General features: G+C 45.5%; 1 protein-coding gene across 1 annotated transcript; it reads right to left on the bottom strand.

Annotated features, from left to right (window-relative positions):
* Positions 1-793: 793 nt before the first annotated feature.
* On the bottom strand, positions 794-24062 carry ASRGL1 (asparaginase and isoaspartyl peptidase 1). Its single transcript, XM_040256009.1, has 7 exons — positions 23811-24062; positions 23007-23210; positions 13608-13750; positions 12778-12935; positions 3488-3606; positions 2450-2560; positions 794-2100 (listed from the first exon to the last, which is right to left on the bottom strand). Exons 2-7 carry the CDS (start codon positions 23197-23199, stop codon positions 1895-1897), a joined length of 930 nt encoding a protein of 309 aa, XP_040111943.1. The 5' UTR covers positions 23200-23210; positions 23811-24062; the 3' UTR covers positions 794-1894.
* Positions 24063-24513: the final 451 nt, after the last annotated feature.

Genomic DNA, 24513 nt, shown 5'->3' with positions numbered 1-24513 from the left:
CCGTTAGTTGGCCCTGACCCCACCTGACTGGTGTCCTTGGACGAGGAAGAGCTAAGGCCAAGAACAGGGCCTCTGGAGGAGCCACCCTGCTGATGCCTGGACCTGGGCCTTCCCGCCTCCGGAATGTCTGTCGTGAGCCTTCACCTGCAGCGTTTGGATGCTGGCAGCCCCAGCGAGTGAACACGCCTGCTGACAGAGTGCCATCTCTAAAGGGCGGAGGTTGCATCTGAGGCTTAATAGGACACAACCACATGGACTCCCCCTGGGGCCTGGCTACACATTGTTTGTCCAGAGGCTCTGGAGATAAAACACTGAGCAGCTGGCCTCTATTTTCATTTAATCGTCAGAGTGACCTACTTTATAGATGACCACATTCTCAGAAGTTATCCTGCCCAGGGTCACCCAGGTCGTGGGGAGAAGGAAGATTCAAACTTGGCCGGCCTCCATCTCTCTCTCTCTCGGGCTCAGAGCAGAGGACACGGGTGCAGGGAAGGTCAGGGGACAGGGGCTTGGCCTGTGAGACCATCTGGCTTGAAGGTCAGCAACTGGCAAGAAGACGGATCGGTAAGCCCCACTGATTACTGCAGTGGTGGCTGGGCCTCTTCCTCAGCCCATCCCCCCAAAACTCCATTCTTCTGGAAACTCAAATAGTCTCCTCAAGGCAAGTGGTCTTATCACATCCACACACCACCCTTAGGCTGAGAGGTCTAACAAGTTCACCTGTCTGAACTGACAGACCAAGGGAGGTCATATACATTCTGGTCTTCGTCAACAGGGACTCCTGACCACACTGTTATTCTTTCAAAATGCATTTTATTAGTGGCATATGGAATTTAAAGTGAAGCAATTTCTTTCCAGAGAGAAAGCAAGCCCTGACAGGTTATAAAAAAATGAGCAGATATGTCATAGCAAAAATACTGTCTCCAGTGTAAAGAGGCTAATAGGAATACTCTCCACCAAGGAAATGACTTTCTCTACCATGCTGACCACAGTGGACACCCAGTTCAACTGGGGGAACCCACAGCACTGGAGAGTCACAGACGCTGTTAAGTCGGAGTCATCTGGACACTGACCGGCCCTTCCTGTTGTAGGAGAGGCAGAGAGGTCACAAGCCCCACGGTTCACTGTGAAGAACCAGGGTCTGGGAGGCGGAAGCTGGCTGGGGGTGGGGAAACAAGGTGAGCAGGCTCGGGAGTCAGCCTGAGAAAGCTCTTAATCTTGGGAGGGGGTCCAGGGTGCCCATGACGACTCTTCACCTGCAGCTGAGAGCAAGGGGTCAGCAGAGGGTTCTTTTACAGCATCTGGAAACGTCTGTATTGGTAAGTCAGAGATCTGCACTTTCTTAACAAAACCAGTTTTTCTGTTTCTTTTGCCTAATGTTCTTCTGACTCGGAATGAGCTCTGCAACATTCAGCGTTCCATTAACTCTGCTGCCGTCTCCCCTTCACCGCTTCCACTGGCTCCTTCCTGCCTGCCTCGCCCTGCACTGGGTCCTGCCCCAGAGCCCTCTCCTCCGAACCCCCCACACCCTTGAACCTACAGCTTCTGTCACTGCTGTAGGTCCCCCAACTCCAAAAGCCGTTCCCTGCATCGAGGCCCTTTCTGTACTGTTAAGATCTTGCTGTTTCTTCTTTCTAGCCTCAGACAACGGGGACTATTCATGAGGAAGGCTCCATGGAGTTTGCCATCTTCACTGGTCTTATTTTTATCTTAACATGGGCATTCCTCATACACTTCGGAACCCGCCCCCAACCAGACACTTATCAAGGCAACGAAACGAGTGACAGACTGCAGCATTTTTCTATTTCTAGATCTAATTCATGAAGCTAAGTCTCCGCACCAGGAGACCGTGCGTCACCTCCAAGCTAGCTTCTAGAATACAGCTTCTGGGGGCTTAGGACAGGTCGATGACGCTCGTGTCACCGAACTCAATTCCCGAGTGCAGCTTGCCATCCTTTGCAGCTGCCCAGGGCATGGATGTGGAGGTCCACTTCACCGCCCACTCTCCTGCTTTGTTGACCATGATGATACCACCTACGCCTTTGACCTTTGACTTCATATGACCCAGTGATGCGTTGGCAGCTTCTTCTAGTGATTTTCCTGAAAAAAACAATGAGAGGTTGAGAACAGCACAAGTTATTGAAAGGAATCTGATGGGGAAATTATTTACAGTATGAAAAAAGCAAAGCGTGTTAACAGAGATTATTGGTAAGTGATTTCTACTTGAATGTTTCAAACAAGGACTCTTAATTCTCTCTACAAGGCCCCTCCGCTCCACGGGGAGGAACCCAGGCTGAGTCTCTCTTCTGCCCCCTGGAGGCAGAAGGCGAATGGTATTCCAAATTCTCTTCTTTCTGCAACCTAACAGATAGGGACTCAACCTGAAAGCAAAGCAAGGGTTTCCCATCCTTCTCCATCTATTTATAAGCAGCTTCCCGGTTCCACATACCCTGTTCAACGTGGAAGAGCGCGAGCCTGGCCAGATTCACCTTCAGGATGCTCTCACCGTGCCCCGTCGTCGAGACGGCTCCGAGGTCATTGTCGGCGTAACCTCCAGATCCTGCTCAAGGGAGGGGATTGGTTCTAACTGAGCAGCAACAGTCAGGAAAGTCAGACACATATTACAGGTCTAAAGCTACAGGAGAATGAAATCCCAAGAGTGCCAGGGTGTCAGGCCAAGCTGCACTAGGGACCACCATGCGAATATCCTGAAATCAGGGGACAGGGGGAGCCTTGGGGAGGCAGGCCTGACCTTTCCTGGAGCAGCTGCACCAGGGCAGCTCCTCCTTTGCCCTTGGGCGTATCTACACAGCTCTCACAGGATGAAACATATACACACCCTCTATGCACCCTCTCCCAAACACACACACTCCTGGGAATTAGATAATGTGCTCCAGGGTTAATGCAAAGAACACTTCGATGTGTAATATCTTTTTTTTTTTTGGCTGTGCAGCATACAGAATCCTCCCTGACCAGGGATCAAACCTGTGCCCCCTGCACTGGGCGTGGGTAGTCTTAACCCCCGGGCCACCAGGGAAGTCCCTGTAATGGCGGGTGGTGCTGTGCTGCTCTTACGCCACTCCAGTCTGATAACTGCAGACTTAAGCTGTCAGCTTTCCTAGTTTGCTCATTTGAGCCCATTCCTGGGAAGAGGTTTCATGTACTTAACTCTTTGGGCATAATTAGTCTGTAGATTGTGAAGTGGGTTACAGAGAAGAAAGAGGCAGCCGGGGTGCTGGGGTGACTTCAGCACCCCATCTCCAAAGTTATTTGCAAAACACAGCATCTAGGAATCAGGTACCTGCTGGACAGGCCATCTTCTCCACATCCCTGGACAACTGTCCCCAACTCAGGCCACCCCCAGAAATTCTACAGCTGCCACAGGAAGACGAAGAGATGAAGGAAGAAAGAAATGGGGCGGGGGACAGAGACTGGAGAATGAGGACAAGACGACAGGGGGAGGGCAGGGGTCACCCGTCCAGCTCACCTATACACGGCGTGTCCCCGACGCGGCCCGGCATCTTGTTGACGATGCCCCCCGTTGAGGTTGCATAAGCCAGGTTTCCTTGGCAGTCCACAGCAACAGCACCCACAGTCCCCAAGTTTCTGCCAAAAAACAGAGAGTAACAGGCTGGACGTGAGACACTCCCACAGGTGACAACACGGCTTAATACACTTCTGTGTTAATGGCCCACGGGACACGCTTTGATTCCAGCATTCCCCACTCACGGTGACAGCGAAGAAAGCCTGTTTGGTTTACATTCCACACACCAGTCAGGCTGCTGGAAGCACCTTTAAACCTCAACTTTAAAGGGTCCATGCAGTCCTGGCACCATCACTTTCTAGCTGGGTGACCGAGTCTCATTTTCCCCACCTATAAAATGGGGATACAAATAACTGAGCACTACTTAGACTCCTGGGTGCACCAGCACCCTTTGGATCCTCAGCTCCCCATCCCAGTCCAGAGGCCCTGAGTTTGCAGGTATGAGATGGGACAACCGCCCAGGTGATACTAACTGTCCACACACCTCACTCCACCCGTGTCATGGGGTTTGCTATGAAGATGAAATAAGCCAGTTTTACTCTAACATTTCTTTTTTTAAAATGTATATTTATTTTTAATTGGAGGATAACTGCTTTACAATATTGTGTTGGTTTCTGCCATACGTCCACATGAATTAGCCATATACTCTAACATTTTATTATAAATCTTGAAGTACAAAAGTTGAAGGAAATTATACACTAACAGCCACATACCCACCACCCTGATTCTACAGTGAACTATATTGGAGGCAACCTTCTAAGTGCTGGGACGCACAAGTGGACAAAGTCCCTTCTCCCTGAACGTCTGCATTCGGGGCACAGGGCAACAGCAATGAAATACGTCAGGTTTTACTCAAAAGAAATAAACGATAGCCGAGAGCAGCACACGGGGCGCGTGATGGTGGAGAGGCGGTTTAAAGGCCTCTCTCAAGGAAGTGAGGGCAAGTCACGCTGATTGCTCATGAAGAACATTCCTGAAGCAGGACATGCTTTCCAAGTTCATGGAAATTCGAGGAGGCTACTGTGGCTGGAACCAACAAAGCGAGGCACGCGCGGCAGGGTCAGAGGGAAGGCCAGCAGGCAGACCGTGAGGCTCTGATGGGGGGTGACGGGACATCCGGGTTTCCCAGGTCCGTCCTGTTTATGCCGTTGTCCTGCCTTAATCAATACTGCCCCTCCCTTTCACTCTCAAAACTAAGTGCCAGGTTGAACACTGAATCACATGGTCATCCTCTTTACAGGCCATAGGAAGGGCTTTCAGTTTGAGCGAGGTGAGAAGACGCTGGGGAGTTTGAGCTGAGAGGTGTCATGATACAAGTTAAGTTTTAAAAATAACTGCTCTTACCACCGCACCCATTAAGTTTTCCACTGAAAGTGAAAGTCGCTCAGTCGTGTCCGACTCTTTGCGACCCCATGGACTACACAGTCCACAGAATTCTCTAGGCCAGAATACTGGAGTGGGTAGGCTTTCCCTTCTCCAGGGGATCTTTCCAACCCAGGGATCGAACCCAGGTCTCCCACACTGCAGGCGGATTCTTTACCAGTTGAGCCACAAGGGAAGCCCCGGAATACTGGAGTGGGTAGCCTATCCCTTCTCCAGTGGATCTTCCCAACCCAGGAACTGAACCAAGGTCTCCTGCATTGCAGACAGATTCTTTACCAACTGAACTATGAGGGAACCCCAACCTATACACTGGCATGGCTAAAATGAAAAGGGATGTGGCATCAAGTCTGGGCACAGACTGCAGGGACTGGGGACCTCAATCACTGCTGCCAAGGACATGGACTGACACGGCACTCTGGGAGGAAAGGAGACTGAGCCCTTCCTTTTTACCCCTATGTTCGGACCGCGCCTCACAGCATGTGGGATCTTAATTCCCCAAGCAGGGACTGAACCCACAATGCCTGCAGTGGAAGCACCGAGTCTTAACCACTGGACCGCCAGGGAAGTCCCTGCCTCAGTCACTCTATCCCTACATTTCTATCCAACAGAAACACGGAGTAAGTTCGCCAGGAAAGCAGACAGAAGGTCCACAGCAGCACCATTTGTAATATTGGCAAATTGCAAATTACACAAGCGCCCACCCTGGTAAATAACCTGTGACACAGACAAGAGAGGGCACACGGCCACAGCCAGGGTGGACCCTGCTGCACGCGACAAGGGGACGGGTCTCGGGAACTTAAGGAGAGAAGGCGCCAACGGAAGACCAAACCACACGCTCTCTCAGATAAAGTTCAGACACTGGCACCAGGAGCCCCCGCCGTTGGGAGCCGAGGGGGCGGTGATGGAGGGGGCCCGCTGGGCTGCAGGTCATGTCTAGCTCTGGGCGCTGATCACACTGTCCACCCTGTGAAAACTCGTCCAGTGCTCTGTAGACGATCTGTGCACTCAAGACTGTGCTATTCTTCTATAAAAGTCATCTTAGGAGAACCGCGCTGGCTACTCTGTGTGGACTGAGGGAGCCCAGAGAGGAAACAGACCGCTTGGGAGGCGTAGAGGGAGCGGTTTGTGTCGGGGAGCTTCAGCAGGAGAGGGTGGGAAGGAGGCTGGACCTGTCATGGCTGGTGGCAGCCCCCCAACACGTGCAAGGGATCAAGGCAAAAATGCAAAGGCAAATGGACACCCACACACGTTTAATACTTAGAAATAGTAAGTATGTTCTATCCTCTTACCATGATAAATGTATCTTGAGCAATACTGTAAAGCTACGGTTTTCATTTGACTGAAAGCTGACAAACTACCGATGATGACAGCTTAACTACTGTCATACATCCTCTGCTGATCAGCTGTGATGGCTGGATGAGCGGGGAAAACACCCCACAGGCACATACGCAATCATAAATTATAATGCATTTATTCCATAAAATTGATTTTCCTTGCTTTCATCTCAGGGGGCATGGACCATGTTCCTATGATCGACATTTTCACGTAATATGTATTCTGTTGACAAAGCCCCAAATAACAACTTCTCTTGACTCAATGCATTAATAATTCTTTAACAAGCTTTTAATTAATTTTAACTTGGAGAAGCTTCACTCTGCTGAGGCAGTAGCACTGAAATGATATATAAAACTCTTAAAGCAATACTTAGCTTTGGAAATGAATCCTGAGTTTTACATTACTGCACTCAAATGCCATATGAGGCTGCGAATGATATGCTATTAACAAGGAGATGTCACTAAATATTTTAATTTGAACATTTAAATCATAATCACTTTATTACAGTCATTTTTTTCATCTCTTAAGCAGTGTCTCAATCCACGCAGACTATCTTAAATTCTTCTTCAAATTTCAATGCTGGTATAAAGAAAATTGAAAATTGCAGTACATTGCTTAATTTTCTTCAACTCTCTCTTCAAGTGATACACTTCAATTTACAATGAACAGAGTAACAGTCTCCACAGAAACTGGTTTCAGGATCATTTGTACATGCATCTTCTTCAAGTTAGGCAAATATTTTCCCTTATTTCAATTTCGTTATATTTTATGAGGATGTCATTTTCCTTGCATATCTCACATGCACTTTTGGCTTTGTTTCTCTAAACTTTGAAAAAGATTTCCAACCCTTTAATAACTGTAAAAGTCAAACAAAAATTTTTTTAAGCTTTTGTTAAGCTTATCAACAGAGAGGAACAGTTTGGACTAAATAACTAGATCATGAAAATTCAAAATTCATTTCATATTCTGTTAAAGTCCATGATTTGTTCTTTGAGGAACTTCTGTAATTTCTGCTGAACTCTTCTTACTTAATTTAATTACTTTAACAGCATTTAGTTGGTATAAAAGGCGGCTGTAAGGTCAGACGTGAGTCTAACAAGCCACTCCAGCTTCGACCGCGTCTAGAATATCTCGCAGTGGACCCTCTCCCGTCCCACATCACTTTCAGTATTGGAGAAGCTGAGGGCTCGTCTCCTAGAAGCAAATTCACTGTGAGCTGGACGTGCCACACAGAACACTTCTGGACTCTTGGCCAAACTTCGTGCGTACACGCCTTTTATGTACCTACCCTGTTAGCTCCATTATTACAGGCTTGCCTTGTTTTTTCAACATGTCTTCTGATCATGGTGCATTCTAGTGGAACTGAGTTTCTTTAAACTTCATACATGATTTCATCTCTCGCTTTATTACCCATTAAACGAACCTATCTGAATTCTCTCTCCTAGATACTCATCATTAGTTTTTTCCCCCGAATTATGTTTGGCATTTTATCAAATTTTGAAATAATGTTTACTAAGCCTAGAAATGTCCCATTAAGAAATTGTACTTATTTGTTTGGCTGTGCAGGGTCTGTGTTGCTGCACAGGCTCTTCTCTGATTGTGGAGTGGCGGGCGGGGGGTGCTCTTTCCTTTGGTGCGCGGGCTTCTCACTGCGGTGCCTTCTCTTGCTGCGGAGCATGGCCTTCAGGGTACGCGGGCTTCAGCGGCTCCAGCACACGGGTTGAACAGTTGTGGCTCCCAGGTTCTAGAGTACAGGCTCAACAGTTGTGGGGCACGGTCTAAGTTGTTCACAGTATGTGGGACTGTCCCAGATCAGGGATCGAACTCATGTCTCCTGCGTGGGCAGGCGGATTCATTACCACTGAGCCACCAGGGAAGCCCTCCCGTTGTTTTTTATAAACACTATGTGATGAGGTCATAAAAAGCACCATTATACTTGGCCAAACATTATTAGTTTTCTAAAGATTTTTCTTGATGTGGACCGTTTTTAAAGTTTTTATTGAATTTATTACAACACTGCTTCTGTTTTACGCTTTGGCTTTTTGGCTGCATTGGAAGATGAAGTCTTAACCACTGGACCACCAGAGAAGTCCCAAATATTATATTATTCTTTCAAGAACATTACATCTGTGTTTTTATCTTTGCCTTTTCTGGTTAACAACTGTCTACTGTTTATTCAGCCTTTCCCCTCCAATTCCAATAACTGCATATGTCTTCTGGTGTTATTCTTTGTGATTAGCAATTAAATGTTACTTTAGTAAAGAACATGAAGTTGTCAGGATTTATCTGAACTGTTCAAGTTGTGGATTTGGCAAGAATATTTCTAATTTTCATTGTTTTGATACATTTAATTAAATCTTCATTGAACAAAGAATCTGTAATGTTCTCTTTGTGAATTTTACATGGGTCATCCTGGAAGAAGACTGCTTTTAAAGCAGACCATTTCTTTCAAGATTTTTTTACTTCTTTTTTCCTTTTAGTTTTCTTTCATGAGCTCCATTTTAGTATTCTTTTTCTATCAAAATCTTGACTTGTACACGTTTTCAATAATCTAGGAATTAGAAAGTGAAATGTAACTATACTGACAGTGTATAACATCAGCATATATTTTCATCAAAATTAAGGGCAAATCCAAAAAAAGAGAATGAAAGTAATTTGTAGATATAATCTTAAAAGTTAGTTTTTTCTAAAATTCACAAAATTATTAAGGTCTAAACATTTATTATCAGAGAAGGCAATGGCAACCCACTCCAGTACTCTTGCCTGGAAACTTCCATGGATGGAGGAGCCTGATAGGCTGCAGTCCATGGGGTCACGAAGAGTCGGACAAGACTGAGCGACTTCACTTTCACTTTTCACTTTCATGCATTGGAGAAGGAAATGGCAACCCACTCCAGTGTTCTTGCCTGGAGAATCCCAGGGACGGTGGAGCCTGGTGGGCTGCCCTTTATGGGGTCGCACAGAGTCAGACAAGACTGAAGCGACTTAGCAGCAGCAAACATTTATTATAATTAATGAATAGAACCATTTAAAATAAAAATTATCTAAAAGTTGAACATTTCAACATTTTAAAAAATTTAATTCAACCTTAAGTATTATTGTTTTTTTGGTGGGGGGGTGCTGCCCTGGGTCTTATTTGCTGTGTGTGGGATCTAGTTCCATGACCAGGGATTATACCTAGGCCTCCTGCATTGGGAGCACAGAGTCCTTAACCACCAAGGAAGTCCCTCAATCTTAAGTATGTTTATAAGAATAAAACCATTCATAATTCTAATATTCAGTATCCATTTAGCTGCCAGCATAAAGAGTTGGTCCCTCGTGCAGGTTCTGTCTAGACCTGCAATGCCCCATACAGCACCGCTGGCTGCGGAGCACCAGAGATGCGGGCGGTCCCCGGTAAGACATGCTGCCAGTGCAGATGCATGGCAGATTTGAAAGATTTAGCATGAAAGCATATAAAATATCTCAGAAATAATTTCTTACATTGATTACATGTTTTTTTAAAAACTCATTTATCTTTAATTGAAGGATAATTGCTTTACAATATTGGTTTGGATTACATGTTGAAATGATAATATTTGGGGTATAATGAGTTAACTATCAGTTCAGTTCAGTCACTCAGTCGTGCCCGACTCTTTGCAACCCCATGAATTGCAGCACGCCAGGCCTCCCTGTCCATTACCAACTCCCGGAGTTCACTCAAACTCATGTCCATCGAATCAGTGATGCCATCCAGCCATCTCATCCTCTGTCGTCCCCTTCTCCTCCTGCCCCCAATCCCTCCCAGCATCAGGGTCTTTTCCAATGAGTCAACTCTTCGCATGAGGTGGCCAAAGTACTGGAGTTTCAGCTTTAGCATCAGGCCTTCCAAAGAACACCCAGGATAGATCTCTTTTAGAATGGACTGGCTGGATCTCCTTGCAGTCCAAGGGACTCTCAAGAGTCTTCTCCAACACCACAGTTCAAAAGCATCAATTCTTCAGCACTCAGCTTTCTTCACAGTCCAATTCTCACATCCATACATGACCACTGGAAAAACCATAGCCTTGACTAGACGGACCTCTGTTGGCAAAGTAATGTCTCTGCTTTTGAATATGTAATCTAGGTTGGTTATAACTTTCCTTCCAAGGAGTAAGCGTCTTTTAATTTCATGGCTGCAGTCACCATCTGCAGTGATTTTGGAGCCCCCAAAAATAAAGTCTGACACTGTTTCCACTGTTTCCCCATCTATTTGCCATGAATTGATGGGACCAGATGCCATGATCTTTGTTTTCTGAATGTTGAGCTTTAAGCCAACTTTTTCACTCTCCTCTTTCACTTTCATCAAGAAAAGTGATTAGTTCCTCTTCACTTTCTGCCATAAGGGTGGTGTCATCTGCATATCTGAGGTTATTGATATGTCTCCCGGCAATCTTGATTCCAGCTTGTGTTTCTTCCAGTCCAGCGTTTCTCATGATGTACTCTGCATATAAGTTAAATAAGCAGGGTGACATTATACAGCCTTGACATACTCCTTTTCCTATTGGAACCAGTCTGTTGTTCCATGTCCAGTTCTAACTGTTGCTTTCTGATCTGCATACAGGTTTCTCAGGAGGCAGGTCAGGTGGTCTGGTATTCCCATCTCTTTCAGAATTTTCCAGAGTTTATTGTGATCCACACAGTCAAAGGCTTTGGCATAGTCAATGAAGCAGAAATAGATGTTCTTCTGGAATTCTCTTGCTTTTTCCATGATATAAATATGATTAATTTCACTCTTTTTTTTTTTTTTTTTGCTTTTTTAATGTGGCTATTAGAAAAGGTTAAATTACATATATGGCTCTCATTTTTTCTACTGGACAGTGCGGGTCTAGACCTATATTCACAAATTTAAGTGTAGTGGGAATCAGCCCTCAGTGCACATCTTACAGACATTATACTAATTCCTAGATAACTCCAGAATTGCACAGTGAACCATGTAGAAAGGACGAGGACACTTGGCACTCCTGGGAAACAACACTTCATTATACAAGAATTTGTTTCAAAACATATTGTCTTTTTTTCTTACCTAAGTCCTTCTGCTGTTCAGTTCTTCCCCCACACTCCAAAGCAGGGTCTATTTCTGATGTCAGCAGTGGTATAATCCACAAGCTTTTAGACTCAGGTGGCCTTTACTTCCAAGACACAGAGCAAGAGATGCAGAGAAGCACTTCCCTGGGGGCTGAATGCTATCAGTCCCAAGAGCGGATGTTGAGGGCGACGGGCAACACTGTGCCACGGCTGAGTGACAGAAGTTCCCCATGGGCCTGCAATAAACCAACTGTTTTGTGTATTTGCGCTACGCTGTTGCTTGTGTGCTAAGTTGTTTAACTGTGTCCAACTCTTTGCAGCTCCATGGACTGCAGCCCACCAGGCTTCTCTGTCCATGGGATTCTCCAGGCAAGAATACTGGAGCGGGCTGCCGTTTTCCTCCTCCAGGGGATCTTCCCAACCCAGGGATCAAAGCTGCGTCTCCGTGTCTCTTGCACTGCAGGTGGTAGGTGATTTCTTTACCCACTGAGCCATCGGGGAAGCCCATTTGTGATGTGAGGGTCTTCTAAGTGCAGGGCCCAGGGCAGGAGCCCCTCTTGCTTATATGGAAGGACAGTGGCAGGCTGGCAGAGATGGTGTTGTTGCAGAATTTCTGGAAACAATGTGGCAGTCTCTATTAAAATGGACATGAGCCGCTGATAAAGCAGCCCCAGACACAACAGCACCTTTGGTCAGGATTATCAACAGCTACCAACATATGGCCAATCTTGTGAAGCAGATGCTTAACCTGGGGACATGTCGTAATCACCTGGAAAGCTTTTTTTCTAATGGACCTGTGTGGCCTCTCCACCTCAGCTCCACTAAATCAGATCCTGTAGGAAAGGAGCTCAGACATGGATATTTTGAAAAAGCTCTTAAGATGATACTGAAGTATACCTCTGATTAAACACAAATCTGAAAGGGTGTTTAGAATTAATAGATTATATTCCATTATATTCCTTATTCCGGGCCACATTCAAATTGTATTTTTCAAGTTTTGCTTTAAACAGGGGGGCTTTTATTTGGCACTTTTGAATGGGTAACACGGAAAACAGTAATTCAGAACACATGATTAATTCACTTTCCAGGGCTTCTCTGCCCCGTGGAAGGTGCCTCAGTTCACAGGGTGGTGTAGATCACAGCGGAGCTGTGCCGTGTACTGAAGACGACAAACTGCTCAAGAAGCTTGCACGTAATGAATACATCGACACCCAGCGTTCATCTGTCAAATCATGTTGGAAAAGGAACTCTTAGCTGACTATGAGTAAACTATTCATAGGAGTAAAAAATGAGATTAAATTTCAGCATCAAAAGAGCAGCTTTTCCATTATTTAGTGTGAACTATTTTATACAAAAACTGAAACTACGTTGTGATATTGGACTTTTTTAAGAAATGTGGATAATCAGACATGTGTCCAACTTCCAAATCTGGGTAACTCCCCCAAATATGGGCCACAGCTGACACTTACTTCTGATAGTCTGCTTTCTGAGCATTTTTCTCAAGCTTTTCTTTTTCCAGGCGTTTCCTGCTTCTTTCTGTTACCAGCTGTTGTCCAGGAATTGTTGGAATCCCATTGGCTGCTGCAAATTTTGCTGCGCCTTGGTCAGTCAGAAAGCAGTGAGGTGTCTTGAGCCAGAAAGAAATGGGAAAATAGTTAGTTTCTTGAAAAAGTTAAACTCTTTTTAATTGTTTCAACTGTGCGGAAATAATTGTTCTCTCTGGGTAAAAGCTTCAAGAATGCAAATTCCACCGGCATATTTTTCTGAATGTTGAAAAAAGCCTACCTCTCTGAGTTTTTGTATTTTCAAAAACCACCAAATGATGGAATATCAGGAATTCAACTTACATATGATTTTAACCTTTAATCCATTTTTATTTTATGTATGCTATTTATTCATTTACTATGCTGCACAGTTTCTGAGGTCTTAGTTCCTTGACCAAGGACTGACCCCAGCTCCTGGCGGTGGAAATGCAGTGTCCTAACCACTGGACCACCAGGGAATTCTCCCATACATGCTGTTTACACAGCTGGTCTCTTCAGTCTGAATATGTTATGTTACCATGTGTTGAGAACAGGCTGAAGAAAACACAGGAAGATAACATGCAACACCTGGTCAAGTGATCCTGAGTCAGAACCTTGGTCTCCTTGAGAAACTTCAATAATAACAGTGCTTTTGTTCTTTCATACAATTGCAGGAGAACAGTGATCTCAAGTGTTTCCCCACAGTCAGACCCCTTTTGGTTGCTGAAGTGCAGCAGTGACAATTCCTTAGGAAAGGGTGGTTGGGTCCCAGGTACCTTGTCCATAACAAGTCGTGCAAGTTTAATGGGATTGGCGATACAGCGGACTGCAGACACCGCCCCTGCAGACAGGTCTTTCCCATTCATGATGCTGGCATCCATTTCAACCTCCCCGTTTTCGTTCAAGACAGATCCACAACCTAAAACCAACAAGAAGGCGGTAAGCAAGAGGTAAGAATTTAGAAACGGCTTCAGAGCTTGCTCTCTAAGCTGCCTACTTTAATTCAGCCTCGACTTCTCTGTCAAAGGAACATTTCTAAAAACCCAAATCTGACTTGGTACCCCCATGACCTACAAAATAAAAGGTATGAAGCCCTTCCTGATATGGCCTCTTGACTTACTTTTCCAGCTTCATCTCCTCTCCATGGCAACATTTTACTGCAACATTAGGTTTCCTTGAACTTATTAAAACCATCAGGTCTCGTTACTCTGTTTTCTTTATCACTAGCAGCTTTCTCCAACGTTCTCTACCTAGATAACACCTGTAAGGGTAGTTGTTCTTAACCTCTATGTGGCTGTTTCCTCAGAGGGATAAGAACAGAGCTCAAGAATATTTAAAGGAGTACAAAAATATCCAGCACCTAAGAAGTGTTTGGTATCTGATAAGAAATCACCAGGCACAAAAAGAAACAGGAAATTATGACCCATAATGAGGAACAACAACAACAAAATCAATCAATAGCAACAGACTCGGAAGTGGCATAAATCATGGCATTATTAGACAAGAACATTAAAACAGCGTTGTAACTATTCCATTACGTACCAGAATGTGGGAGAAAATATGAAAAGGACCCAAAGAGAACTTCTAAAAATGAAAAAGTTTGAAATGAAAAATACACCGGATAGGATTAACACCAAATTAGACACTACAGAAAAGACCAATGAACTTAAGACACAGCAAAAGATTGAAAAAAAACTTGGACAGAATTTATCACTGAGCTCAGGGACAGTTTCAAGCAGTCCAGCACACGTGTAATTGGAATCCCCAAAGGAGAGGTGAGACAGAGTGACAAAAAATGTTTTAACGAAATGGTGAATTTTCAAATTTGGTGAATACTATAAATTCACAGATCAGGGAGGCACAACAAAGTCCAAAGAAGAGAAACTTGAAGGGAGCTACACTCAGGCACACCATGATCAAACAGCTTAGTGCTAACGAGAAGAGAAAATGTTAAACGCAGCCAGAGAAAGACACGTTAGGCATAGAAGGAAAAAGAAAAATGATAGTCTATTTCTTGCCAGAAACAATGCAAACCAGAAGACAGAGGAGCGGCATACTTAAAGCTCTGAAAGGAAAAAAAAAAGTCAAGTTGGAATTCTACACACAGGGACAGTATCTTTAAAAAACCCCAAAGACTTTTATAGACATACAAAAGCTAACAACAACAAAAAAAGCCATCAACAGCAGTTGTGCAACATAAGACATGTTTAAAGGAAGTCTTTCAAGCAGAGGCAAAATGACCGCAGGCAGCAATCAGGATTCCCCCAAAGAATGAGGAACACTGCAAACGGCCAACAGGTGGATAAGCAGAAATCTCTCTTCCCTTTACTTTTATAGTATCTTTAAAATATAACTGTTTAAAGTAAAAATAATAATGATGCATTGGATAACTTATCACAAAACATATGAAAACATTAGCACAAAGGCTAGGAAAGGAGAAACAGGCGTATGCTGCATAAAGCTCTATTATGCATGAAGTTTGATATTACTTAAGGTAGACTGTGGTGAGAGATGTATACTATAAACTCTAAAACAACCTTTAAAAAAGAAGTTTAGTTACTAGGCCAACAAAGGAGGTAACATGGAATTATAAACATTCAATTATTCCAAAGGAGGCAGAAAAAAGTAGAAAAAGAGGAAAAGGGGAATAATGACTAGACTGGATAAAGAGAGACAAATAGCAAGATGACAAATTTGCGCCTAACCATATCAGTGATCACATTATATGGAAATGGTCTAAACATCTCTATTAAAAGCCCGCCAGGCTCCTTTGTCCATGGGGAATCTCCAGGCAAGAACACTGGAGTGGGTTGCCATGCCTTCCTCCAGGGGATCTTCCCAACCCAGGGATCGAACCCAGGTCTCCCGCTTTGCAGGTGAATTCTTTACCATCTGAGTCACCAAGGCAGCCCAATAAAAAGCAGAGATTGTCAAATTGTATGAAAAGATAGGACATAATTATATGCTGCCAATGAAAAGTCTACTTTAAATATAAAGATGCAAATAGTTTAAAAGTAAAAGAATGGACAAATTATATACCATGCCAAAATGAATCAAATGAAAACTGGAGCAACTACACTAACATCAGGCAAAGCATACCTCACAATAAGGAGCATTAAATAAGAATAAGGACACCAAGCAATGATACAGGGGGTCAGTTCACTGAGAAGACAACCATCTATAAACCAGCTAACAGTTTCAAAACACGTGAAGTGAACACTGATCGAACTCAAAGGAGAAGAAGACAAACCCACCATTACAATTAAAGACTTCAATACTCCTATCTCAGTAATCAGTAGAAATAAACAATCAAGATACAGAAGGTATGAACAACATTACCAATGAACTTGACCTTACTGCTCTATACAACAACAGCAGAGTACATTCTTTTCAAGTGCAAATGGGCACGGTAGAACACATTCTGAGCCAAAAACCAAACCTTAGGAAGTTTAATAAGAATGCAAGTCATATAAAGCTTATCCTCTGACTGTAACAGAATTAAACTAAAAATCAGTAACAGATATTTGGAAAATCCACAAATATTTGGAAATTAAGTATTATATTTCTAAATATAATTCATGATATAATGAGGAAGTCACAAGGAAAATTAGAACACATTTTGAGTGGAATGAAAATCAAGACAACATATAAAAACAGGTAAAAAAAAAAATCAAAGCAGTGCTAGGGTAAAATTTAAAACATCAAATGCTTATATCACCAAAGAATAGTCTCAAATCAATGATCTATCAGGAAAAAGAAAAGTAAATTATTTCCAATGCAAACTGAAGAAATAAAGGAAATAAAAAGATAAATCAATGAAATTCAGAACAGAAAAAGAGGAAAAGAAAAAAACAACAGAAAAATTCACAAAATCCATCCCCCCAAAACAAAAGCTAGTTCTTTGAAAAGAACAATAAACTTGATAAACTCTAGACTGACAAAGAAAAAAAAAGGCATAATTACAGATATCAGGAATGAAAGAAGGAACCTCTCTACAGACCATCAGTTCAGTACAGTTCAGTCGCTCAGTCGTGTCCGACTTTTTGCGACCCCATGAATCGCAGCATGACAGGCCTCCCTGTCCATCACCAACTCCCGGAGTTCACCCAGACTCGCATCCATCGAGTCAGTGATACCATCCAGCCATCTCATCCTCGGTCATCCCCTTCTCCTCCTGCCCCCAATCCCTCCCAGCATCAAAGTCTTTTCCAATGAGTCAACTCTTCGCATGAGGTGGCCAAAGTACTGGAGTTTCAGCTTTAGCATCATTCCTTCCAAAGAAATCCCAGGGCTGATCTCCTTCACAATGGACTGGTTGGATCTCCTTGCAGTCCAAGGGACTCTCAAGAGTCTTCTCCAACATCACAGTTCAAAAGCATCAGTTCTTCGGGACTCAGCTTTCTTCACAGCCCAACTCTCACATCCATACATGACTACTGGAAAAACCATAGCCTTGACTAGACAGACCTTAGTCGGCAAAGTAATGTCTCTGCTTTTGAATATGCTATCTAGGTTGGTCATCACTTTTCTTCCAAGGAGTAAGCGTCTTTTAATTTCATGGCTGCAATCACCATCTGCAGTGATTTTGGAGCCCCCAAAAATAAAGTCTGACACTATAGACCATACAGGTATCAAAAGCATAACACAGAAATGTTGCAAATTCAGCAACTTACATAAAATATAAACATTTCTTGAAAGACAACTGACAAAACTCTCTCAAAGAAGAAATAGATAACCTGAACAACGTCATCCCTATTAAAGAATTTGATTTCTTAGATAAAAACTTTCCATCAAAACAAACAAAAATCAATCTACCAATCTACCAAAAACCAATCTACAAAATATTACAAAGGAATAATGCCAACTTTATATAAATTCTTCGAGAAAAACAGTTGAGAAGGGAACACTTTTCAATTCATCATATGAAGCCAGCATCACCCTCATTTCAAAACCAGCCAGATGTTATAAGAAAATCAAACTATAGACCAGTATCTCTCATGAACACAGATACAAAATCTTAAGAAAACACCATCAAATCAAACCCAACATTTTAGTATATATTACATATATGTAATGTGAGATAAATATATATATACACACACACACACACACATATATATGTACATATATCACAAAAAAGTGGTGTTAATCCCAGAGAAGAAAACCTGGTTCAAAATTCAAAAATCAATCAATCTTCACCATGTCAATAGACAAAATAAAACCATATGATCATCTCAACAGATGCAGAAAAAGGACTGGATAAAATTCAACATCCATACATGATTAAAAATCTCAAAAAACTAAGAATAAGGTGGGACTTCCCTGGTGGTCCAGTGGTTAAGAATCCACCTTGCAATAAAAGGGACACGGGTTCAATCCCTAGTCTGGGAAGATCCCACATGCTTCAAAGCAACTAAGCCCGTGGGCCGCAACTACTGAGCCCGTGGGCTGCAACTGCTGAAGCCCCCGCCCCTAGAGCATGTGCTCCGCAACAAGAGAAGCCCCGGAGACGAGAAGCCTGCACACCGAGGTGAAGAGTATAGCCCCTACTCGTGGCAACTAGATAGAGTCTGTAGAGAAGACTGTAGGGAAAATAAATTAACTAAAGTTTTGTGTAAATACTGCTCAATTCCAGTGAAAGCAAAGCGTCCCTGTTTGGGTGCCAATCTGAGTCTCTAAAGAATATTCCTAGCATTCAAATTTAAACTGGTGGTGTCTAATAAATAAACTACTTTTTAATAAACAAAGTGTTATGAAACAAGCTCCAAACATAAAATGAAACTTATATTGAAAGATCAATACAATGTAAACAATGCTTTAACAGACATTCAGATAAACTTTGTCATGAATGCAAATTATTGCCACCTAACTCAGTAACTATGGTTTTTCCTGTGGTCATGTATGGATGTGAGCGTTGGACTGTGAAGAAGGCTGAGCGCCGAAGAATTGATGCTTTTGAACTGTGGTGTTGGAGAAGACTCTTGAGAGTCCCTTGGACTGCAAGGAGATCCAACCAGTCCATTCTGAAGATCAGCCCTGGGATTTCTTTGGAAGGAATGATGCTAAAGCTGAAACTCCAGTACTTTGGCCACCTCATGCGAAGAGTTGACTCATTGGGAAAGACTCTGATGCTGGGAGGGATTGGTGGCAGGAGAAGGGGACGACAGAGGATGAGATGGCTGGATGGCGTCACGGACTCGATGGACGTGAGTCTGAGTGAACTCCGGGAGTTGGTGATGGACAGGGAGGCCTGGCGTGCTACAATTCATGGGGTCTCAAAGAGTCGGACACGACTGAGCGACTGAACTGAACTAAACTCAGTAACTGCCAGGGCTCAGCTTTTTGTATGCAGTTCCCAAATAGTTCCTCTAGAGGATTATAGTAGAGGTTGCTGAAAAGAGCTGGGAAAGAAACAGAAAACAGAGCTCGAGGTGGAGAGTATGCTATTAAAAGTTCCACGTTTACCCCCAGATTTTTGATTTCCTTCTTTTCAGCCAGCTCTCTTTTTCCTCAATGTGCAGAGTGGACAACTGGGAAATGAGAAGGGAGCCACTCAGAATGCAGGCTCTGGATTCAGAGCAGAGAAACGAGAACCAACAGATGCAGCTCCCTAGTCCCTAGCTCGCCAATGCACCCCATTGGTTTAGAGAGGGTGAGAGACCAGAATGCCTTGCTCCAAATGAAGGTCTCCTGTGAAGAAGTGGGGACTGTCAGCCAACAGGGTCCTGACTGCTAACAGGCATAGAGCTTAATGAGTCCCCCACGGGCTGCTGTTGGCAAGAGATGGAAGGGCATCTAGTAAACTCTGGCTCAACAAACAGCCACAGAATGCAGTTATGTCTCATTCTATGGGTTAAAGAGTGCAGGGCAGAGGCTAGGGGACAGACCATTACTCAGTATCTGATGACTGGTTAGATTTCCTGAAATTCTTTTCTGTGACAGATGTCAGGTGGATGGGTGGTACAATTCTAAGAATTTTAATTCCGAGATTTCAGGTTTTCTATTTCAGTAGAAGACACTGACAAATTTCTTAATCTCTAGCAAATTACTTAATCTGACAAATTACTTAATCTCTAGCAAGTTACTTAATCTCTTTGTGCCTTAGCTTCCTCATCTGAAAAAAGGCTGAGCACCGAAGAACTGATGCTTTAGAACTGTGGTGTTGGAGAAGCCTCTTGAGAGTCCCTTGGACTGCAAGGAGATCCAACCAGTCCATTCTGAAAGAGATCAGCCCTGGGATTTCTTTGGAAGGAATGATGCTAAAGCTGAAACTCCAGTACTTTGGCCACCTCATGTGAAGAGTTGACTCATTGGAAAAGACTCTGATGCTGGGAGGGATTGGGGGCAGGAGGAGAAGGGGACGACAGAGGATGAGATGGCTGGATGGCATCACTGACTCGATGGACGCGAGTCTGGGTGAACTCCGGGAGTTGGTGATGGACAGGGAGGCCTGGCGTGCTACAATTCATGGGGTCACAAAGAGTCAGACACGACTGAGTGACTGAACTGAACTGAACCACAGGACAGAAGTGCAGATTAAGTGAGTTAATCAGGCAAGTTTCTTAGACTATAGTTTGGTACACAGTAGACACTCATAGTAGTTATGATGATTATTACTCTAAAAAAGGATTGATCTGAAAGAAGCCAAACACAAAAGAATCACTCTTTGTGAATGCATTTATGTGAAACAACAGAAGTGGGCCTCTGTGGGGTCAGGATGTGTGGAGGGGTCATCTGGGCTTGCCTGCAAGAATGTGAGGGATGGAAAGAATGGCCACTATATCGCGGATGCCAGATTGTCCTCCAAACACGGTGACTTGGTTAATGCAGTAATGGCATGTCCTGTGTGTTCTCAACAATGCCCATGGCAACTGCCAAAGGAGTCTGAGGCCATCCACCAGAGCTCCTAACTGATGAGGGACAGGCAAACGGATTACATTGGCCTCCGTCCTCTGAGAGAGGGTTCTAACATATCCTGGTTTGTGTGGACTCCGCATCTGGCATAACTCAAACTCTCCCTTGTCCCCATGCAAACCAGGTACCACTGTTAGGAGATTAGAGAAGCTGAGTACCAAGCAGGAGTACCTTCATCAAACAGACAATGACTGGGGTCACATTTCAAAGGTTGTGGATTGTGATATGCAAAACTGGTCAAAAGAATGTGGCTCCGAATGGAGGTTCTATCTCCTCTATAACCCCCACAAGCAGCAGGGGTGAGAGAAAGGAAAAATGGAACAGTAAGGCAGTACCTTAAATTAATAACAGATAAAACCACTGTGGCTGGGTCGACACAAGTACTGTCCAAGGTTGTAGTACATCTGAATGATCAACCAGGAGAATTGCTGTCTCATATGCCAGACTAGGGACCCCCAAGGAAGCGCCTGATACCAAAAAGGGGCTTCGGGAAACAGCCACTGCCCTCTCACCATGGATCAACATGCTCTGGTTCTGAGGATACCAAGCCCCGTCACACCTGGGTGAGGGGATCAGCTACTGGGATTTGCAACTGAACATTCTACCCGGATTGGGGAGGAAGGACCACTCAATCTCCACTCCTGCTGTCCTGCTGCAAGCTGGGCTTGTTGAGATGCATCAAACCTGCAACGGAAGGTGCCGCACTGAAAAAGAAGGGGAGGGCTCTGGTCTGGGGCATCCTGCCCCCAGGCCGTTTCCTCAAGCCTGACAGCACCCCGTCCCCTGGCTAATGCATATGGTATTTACAACCAGATCAAGTTCCTAAGGCTGCTGACCTCCCTCTCCTCAAGGCCAGGTGGGCATGTTCTGTTTCCCACTGGAAAGATCATTCAGCTGCCCTCTCTGTGCCCTGGGCTGGAGGACACGACGGCACACGCAGGGCTTCTCTTATCAAGCCCGGAATGATGGTCAACAAAGCCTGTCCTTCCTGCACATTGAAAAGTCTCCAGTGAGACAAGCTCTCCTCCAAAACAGAACAGCTTTGCCCATTATTACTGCCTTGCAAGGAGGCAGCTCTGCTGTTATCCAAACAGAATGCTGTGTGCTCATACCTGATTAGTCTGTTAACATGTCACTTTTACTAAATCACAGGACACAGGTGAACGCTCTGAGTGGTTTGGCTCCCAGCCTATAAGACTTAGGAACAACGGTTTGAAGCATGAGACTCTTGGTGGAAAAAGGTATCCGGGATCTGATAAACTGTCTTAACCTGTGTTTTCTTTTGTATGTGCCTGTTGCTGTGGCATCTGCCTCCAACACAGGCGGACAGCCACCAAAAAAGCCACCCAAACAATTGCTCAGGGGACATTGCAGAAGAGACAGTGTGTGGGACTGTAAGAGCCAGTCACGACGGGTGGAGTGATGAGGCAATCTGAGGCCCTCACCCCTTCCTCTTTCCTTGGAAGGCGCCCTCCATTTGCCTTCCTGCACCAGCAGCTGCCCAAAGACATAGCCTTGAGATGTGGTATTGAGATCATCTGGGTGGTATGCATGGCTGAACCTAGATAAGGCCTCTAAATAAACTTTTCAGATTCTGATGGGCACGAACAGAGGGCTACTTATCCAGCAAGACAAGCCTCTAGTGTACGTTCCCATGCTTATTACATCTGCCACCTACCAATCCGGAGTGATCTGCCTTTTCCTGCAGTCTCTCCGTGCCCTCACTCCCTCCATTCAAATGACCCCCTGAAGCTCCAAGGTTGCCATGTTTTGTGGGGTAAGAAGTCTATTCCCTTACCCCATAAAAAGATGTAATAAAACAGCCTCTTGGTATGTGAACTCCAGAAAGCAGATTAAAGAAGAAAGGGTGAATAATGAATTTTAAAATTCTTTTAAAGCAACTTGTTCAGTCACTAAGTCTTGTCTGACTCTCTTGCGACCCCATGGACTCCCCAGAGAAGCCCAGCAGGCTCCTCTGTCCGTGGGACTTTCGAGGGGAGAGTGCTGGAGAGGGTTGCCATTTCCTGCTTCAGGGGATCTTTCCCACCCAGGGATGGAACCGGAGTCTTTGGCATTGGCAGGTGGATTCCTTACCCCTGTACCAGGCAAGCCCCAAAGCAACTTGGTCAACAGGCAGAAAAACTAAGCCTTTTCAGCATATTAGGTAAGAGATCCAGCGACACTTTAGAAAGGTTCTGTTTATCTGGCGGGGGAAGCTGACCCCGGTGCGGCGCTGGCCACTAGCCGCAGTGCACATTTACCTGCGTTGAAGTCGGGGTCGTCTTCCAGCACTGTCACGGCTCCTTCCACCGCGTCAAGGGCGCTCCCTCCCTGCTTGAGGACGTTGTAACCCACGGTGGCGGCTCTAAGGATGCCCTGGCGCACCCGCTCTTTCCGGTCCTTGGAGATACTGCTGGCTCCGCCACCGTGGACCACGACGACTACGGGGTTCATGGCGAAGGATCCTAGGGGTCAGGAAGACGAAAGCGTCCTTTCAGGCGGGTCCAAGAGAACCGTATGGGGCTCACGTCTCCCGCTGGGGACAAGTCCAGTTTCCATTGCTGAACGGGGGCAGTTTTTACAGCCTCAGGTGAATTCCCGAGACCCAGGGAGTCCGGCGGGCAGAGGTGTGAACTGGGTGTGAGAGCTGGGAGTGAACTTTGCACGAAAAGCCCAGGGTGCCCTTCCTTGCCCGGCCCGGGGCACCTGCCCGCCTCGCAGCAGCGATGCGATGCTCCGCGCCCCCTCCTTGCCTGCTGACATCCGGCCTCAGTTTCCCCGGGGAACCCCGGCTCAAGGCCCGGGCCGGGAAGGGGCGGAGATGGCGCCCCTTCCACCCACCCCGACCTACCCCGCCCCGGGGCCGCAGCTCCAGCCTTCCTCCCGGGCCCCACGTCGAGCCTCGGTTTCCCGGGGGCCTGTCCGCGCTCCCACCCGCGCCGCGGGGCCAGGGGGAGGCCTGGGGGCTAGAACTCGCCAGCGCTCTCCCGCTATCGGCCCCGGCTCCCGCGAGGGTGCCTTCCCGGGTCTGGGGAGGCGGCTTCCCGGAGGGCCTGTCGACTTACCGAGGACGCCGGAGGAGGCGGACGCCAGGGATTCACGGTCGGCCGAGCAGCCCTGGCGGGTCCTGCACCAGCAGGTTTCGCCGCAAAGCCGCTCTGGAAACCGCTCCGCCGGCAACCGCTCGGCAGGCAACGGCTCTGCGCCTGCGCACGAGGGCGGGGCTGCGAGCCCCGCGGAATTACCGTAAAGCCTCAGCGCGCGGCGGGGGAGCAAGAACTCCTGCCCTCGTAGCCACCGCGCGCTCGACTCCCGCCGCCCGATCTTCCTCTTGGGATGCGGGGAATTCCTCCTCCTCGGTGTGAGGCCCGCTGGTGGAGTGGGTGGCGAGAAGTGATGTGCCGAGATTTTGTAATTGAAAATTGAGAAGCCCCAGTGCACGCGCTGAAGTCCTTCCTCTGCCTGGGATGTTTCGCAGACTTGCTAGTTATTTTCTTCCCTTTAATTGTCTCACCCTTTAACATTTGATAGAGATCAGAAAGATAATCTCTGTAATTGGTCTGGTTCTCTGCCTGCGGTTCACTAAGGAGTCTGAAACCCTTTCTCTGAGCCTCAGGATCCCAGCTCTTAAATTCCTTCAACCATAAGTACAATTTTGTGTGTGTGTTTGACATTTATACTCCTCTTTGTTCCAGAGCCTTAAAGGTTCTGACACCGCCACCTCCATCCAGATGATTGAACCAATCACCAGTATTCCCCACTACCCAG

Source organism: Oryx dammah, unplaced genomic scaffold (assembly GCF_014754425.2).
Source record: "Oryx dammah isolate SB20612 unplaced genomic scaffold, SCBI_Odam_1.1 HiC_scaffold_15, whole genome shotgun sequence".
Classification (NCBI taxonomy): Eukaryota; Metazoa; Chordata; class Mammalia; order Artiodactyla; family Bovidae; genus Oryx; species Oryx dammah.
This window is presented reverse-complemented; position numbering and strand designations above follow the sequence as displayed.

What these genes read in the sequence shown, in the direction of transcription:
- ASRGL1 (XM_040256009.1), bottom strand. Translation starts at nt 23,199, where the DNA reads ATGAACCCCGTAGTCGTCGTGGTCCACGGTGGCGGAGCCAGCAGTATC. An exon ending in CAGAAAGCAGACTATCAGAA is followed by an intron (nt 3,607 to 12,777) that starts GTAAGTGTCAGC and finishes GTTTTTTGGCAG; the next exon opens with AAACTTGGGGACTGTGGGTG. An exon ending in GCTCTTCCACGTTGAACAGG is followed by an intron (nt 2,101 to 2,449) that starts GTATGTGGAACC and finishes TGTTTTTTTCAG; the next exon opens with GAAAATCACTAGAAGAAGCT.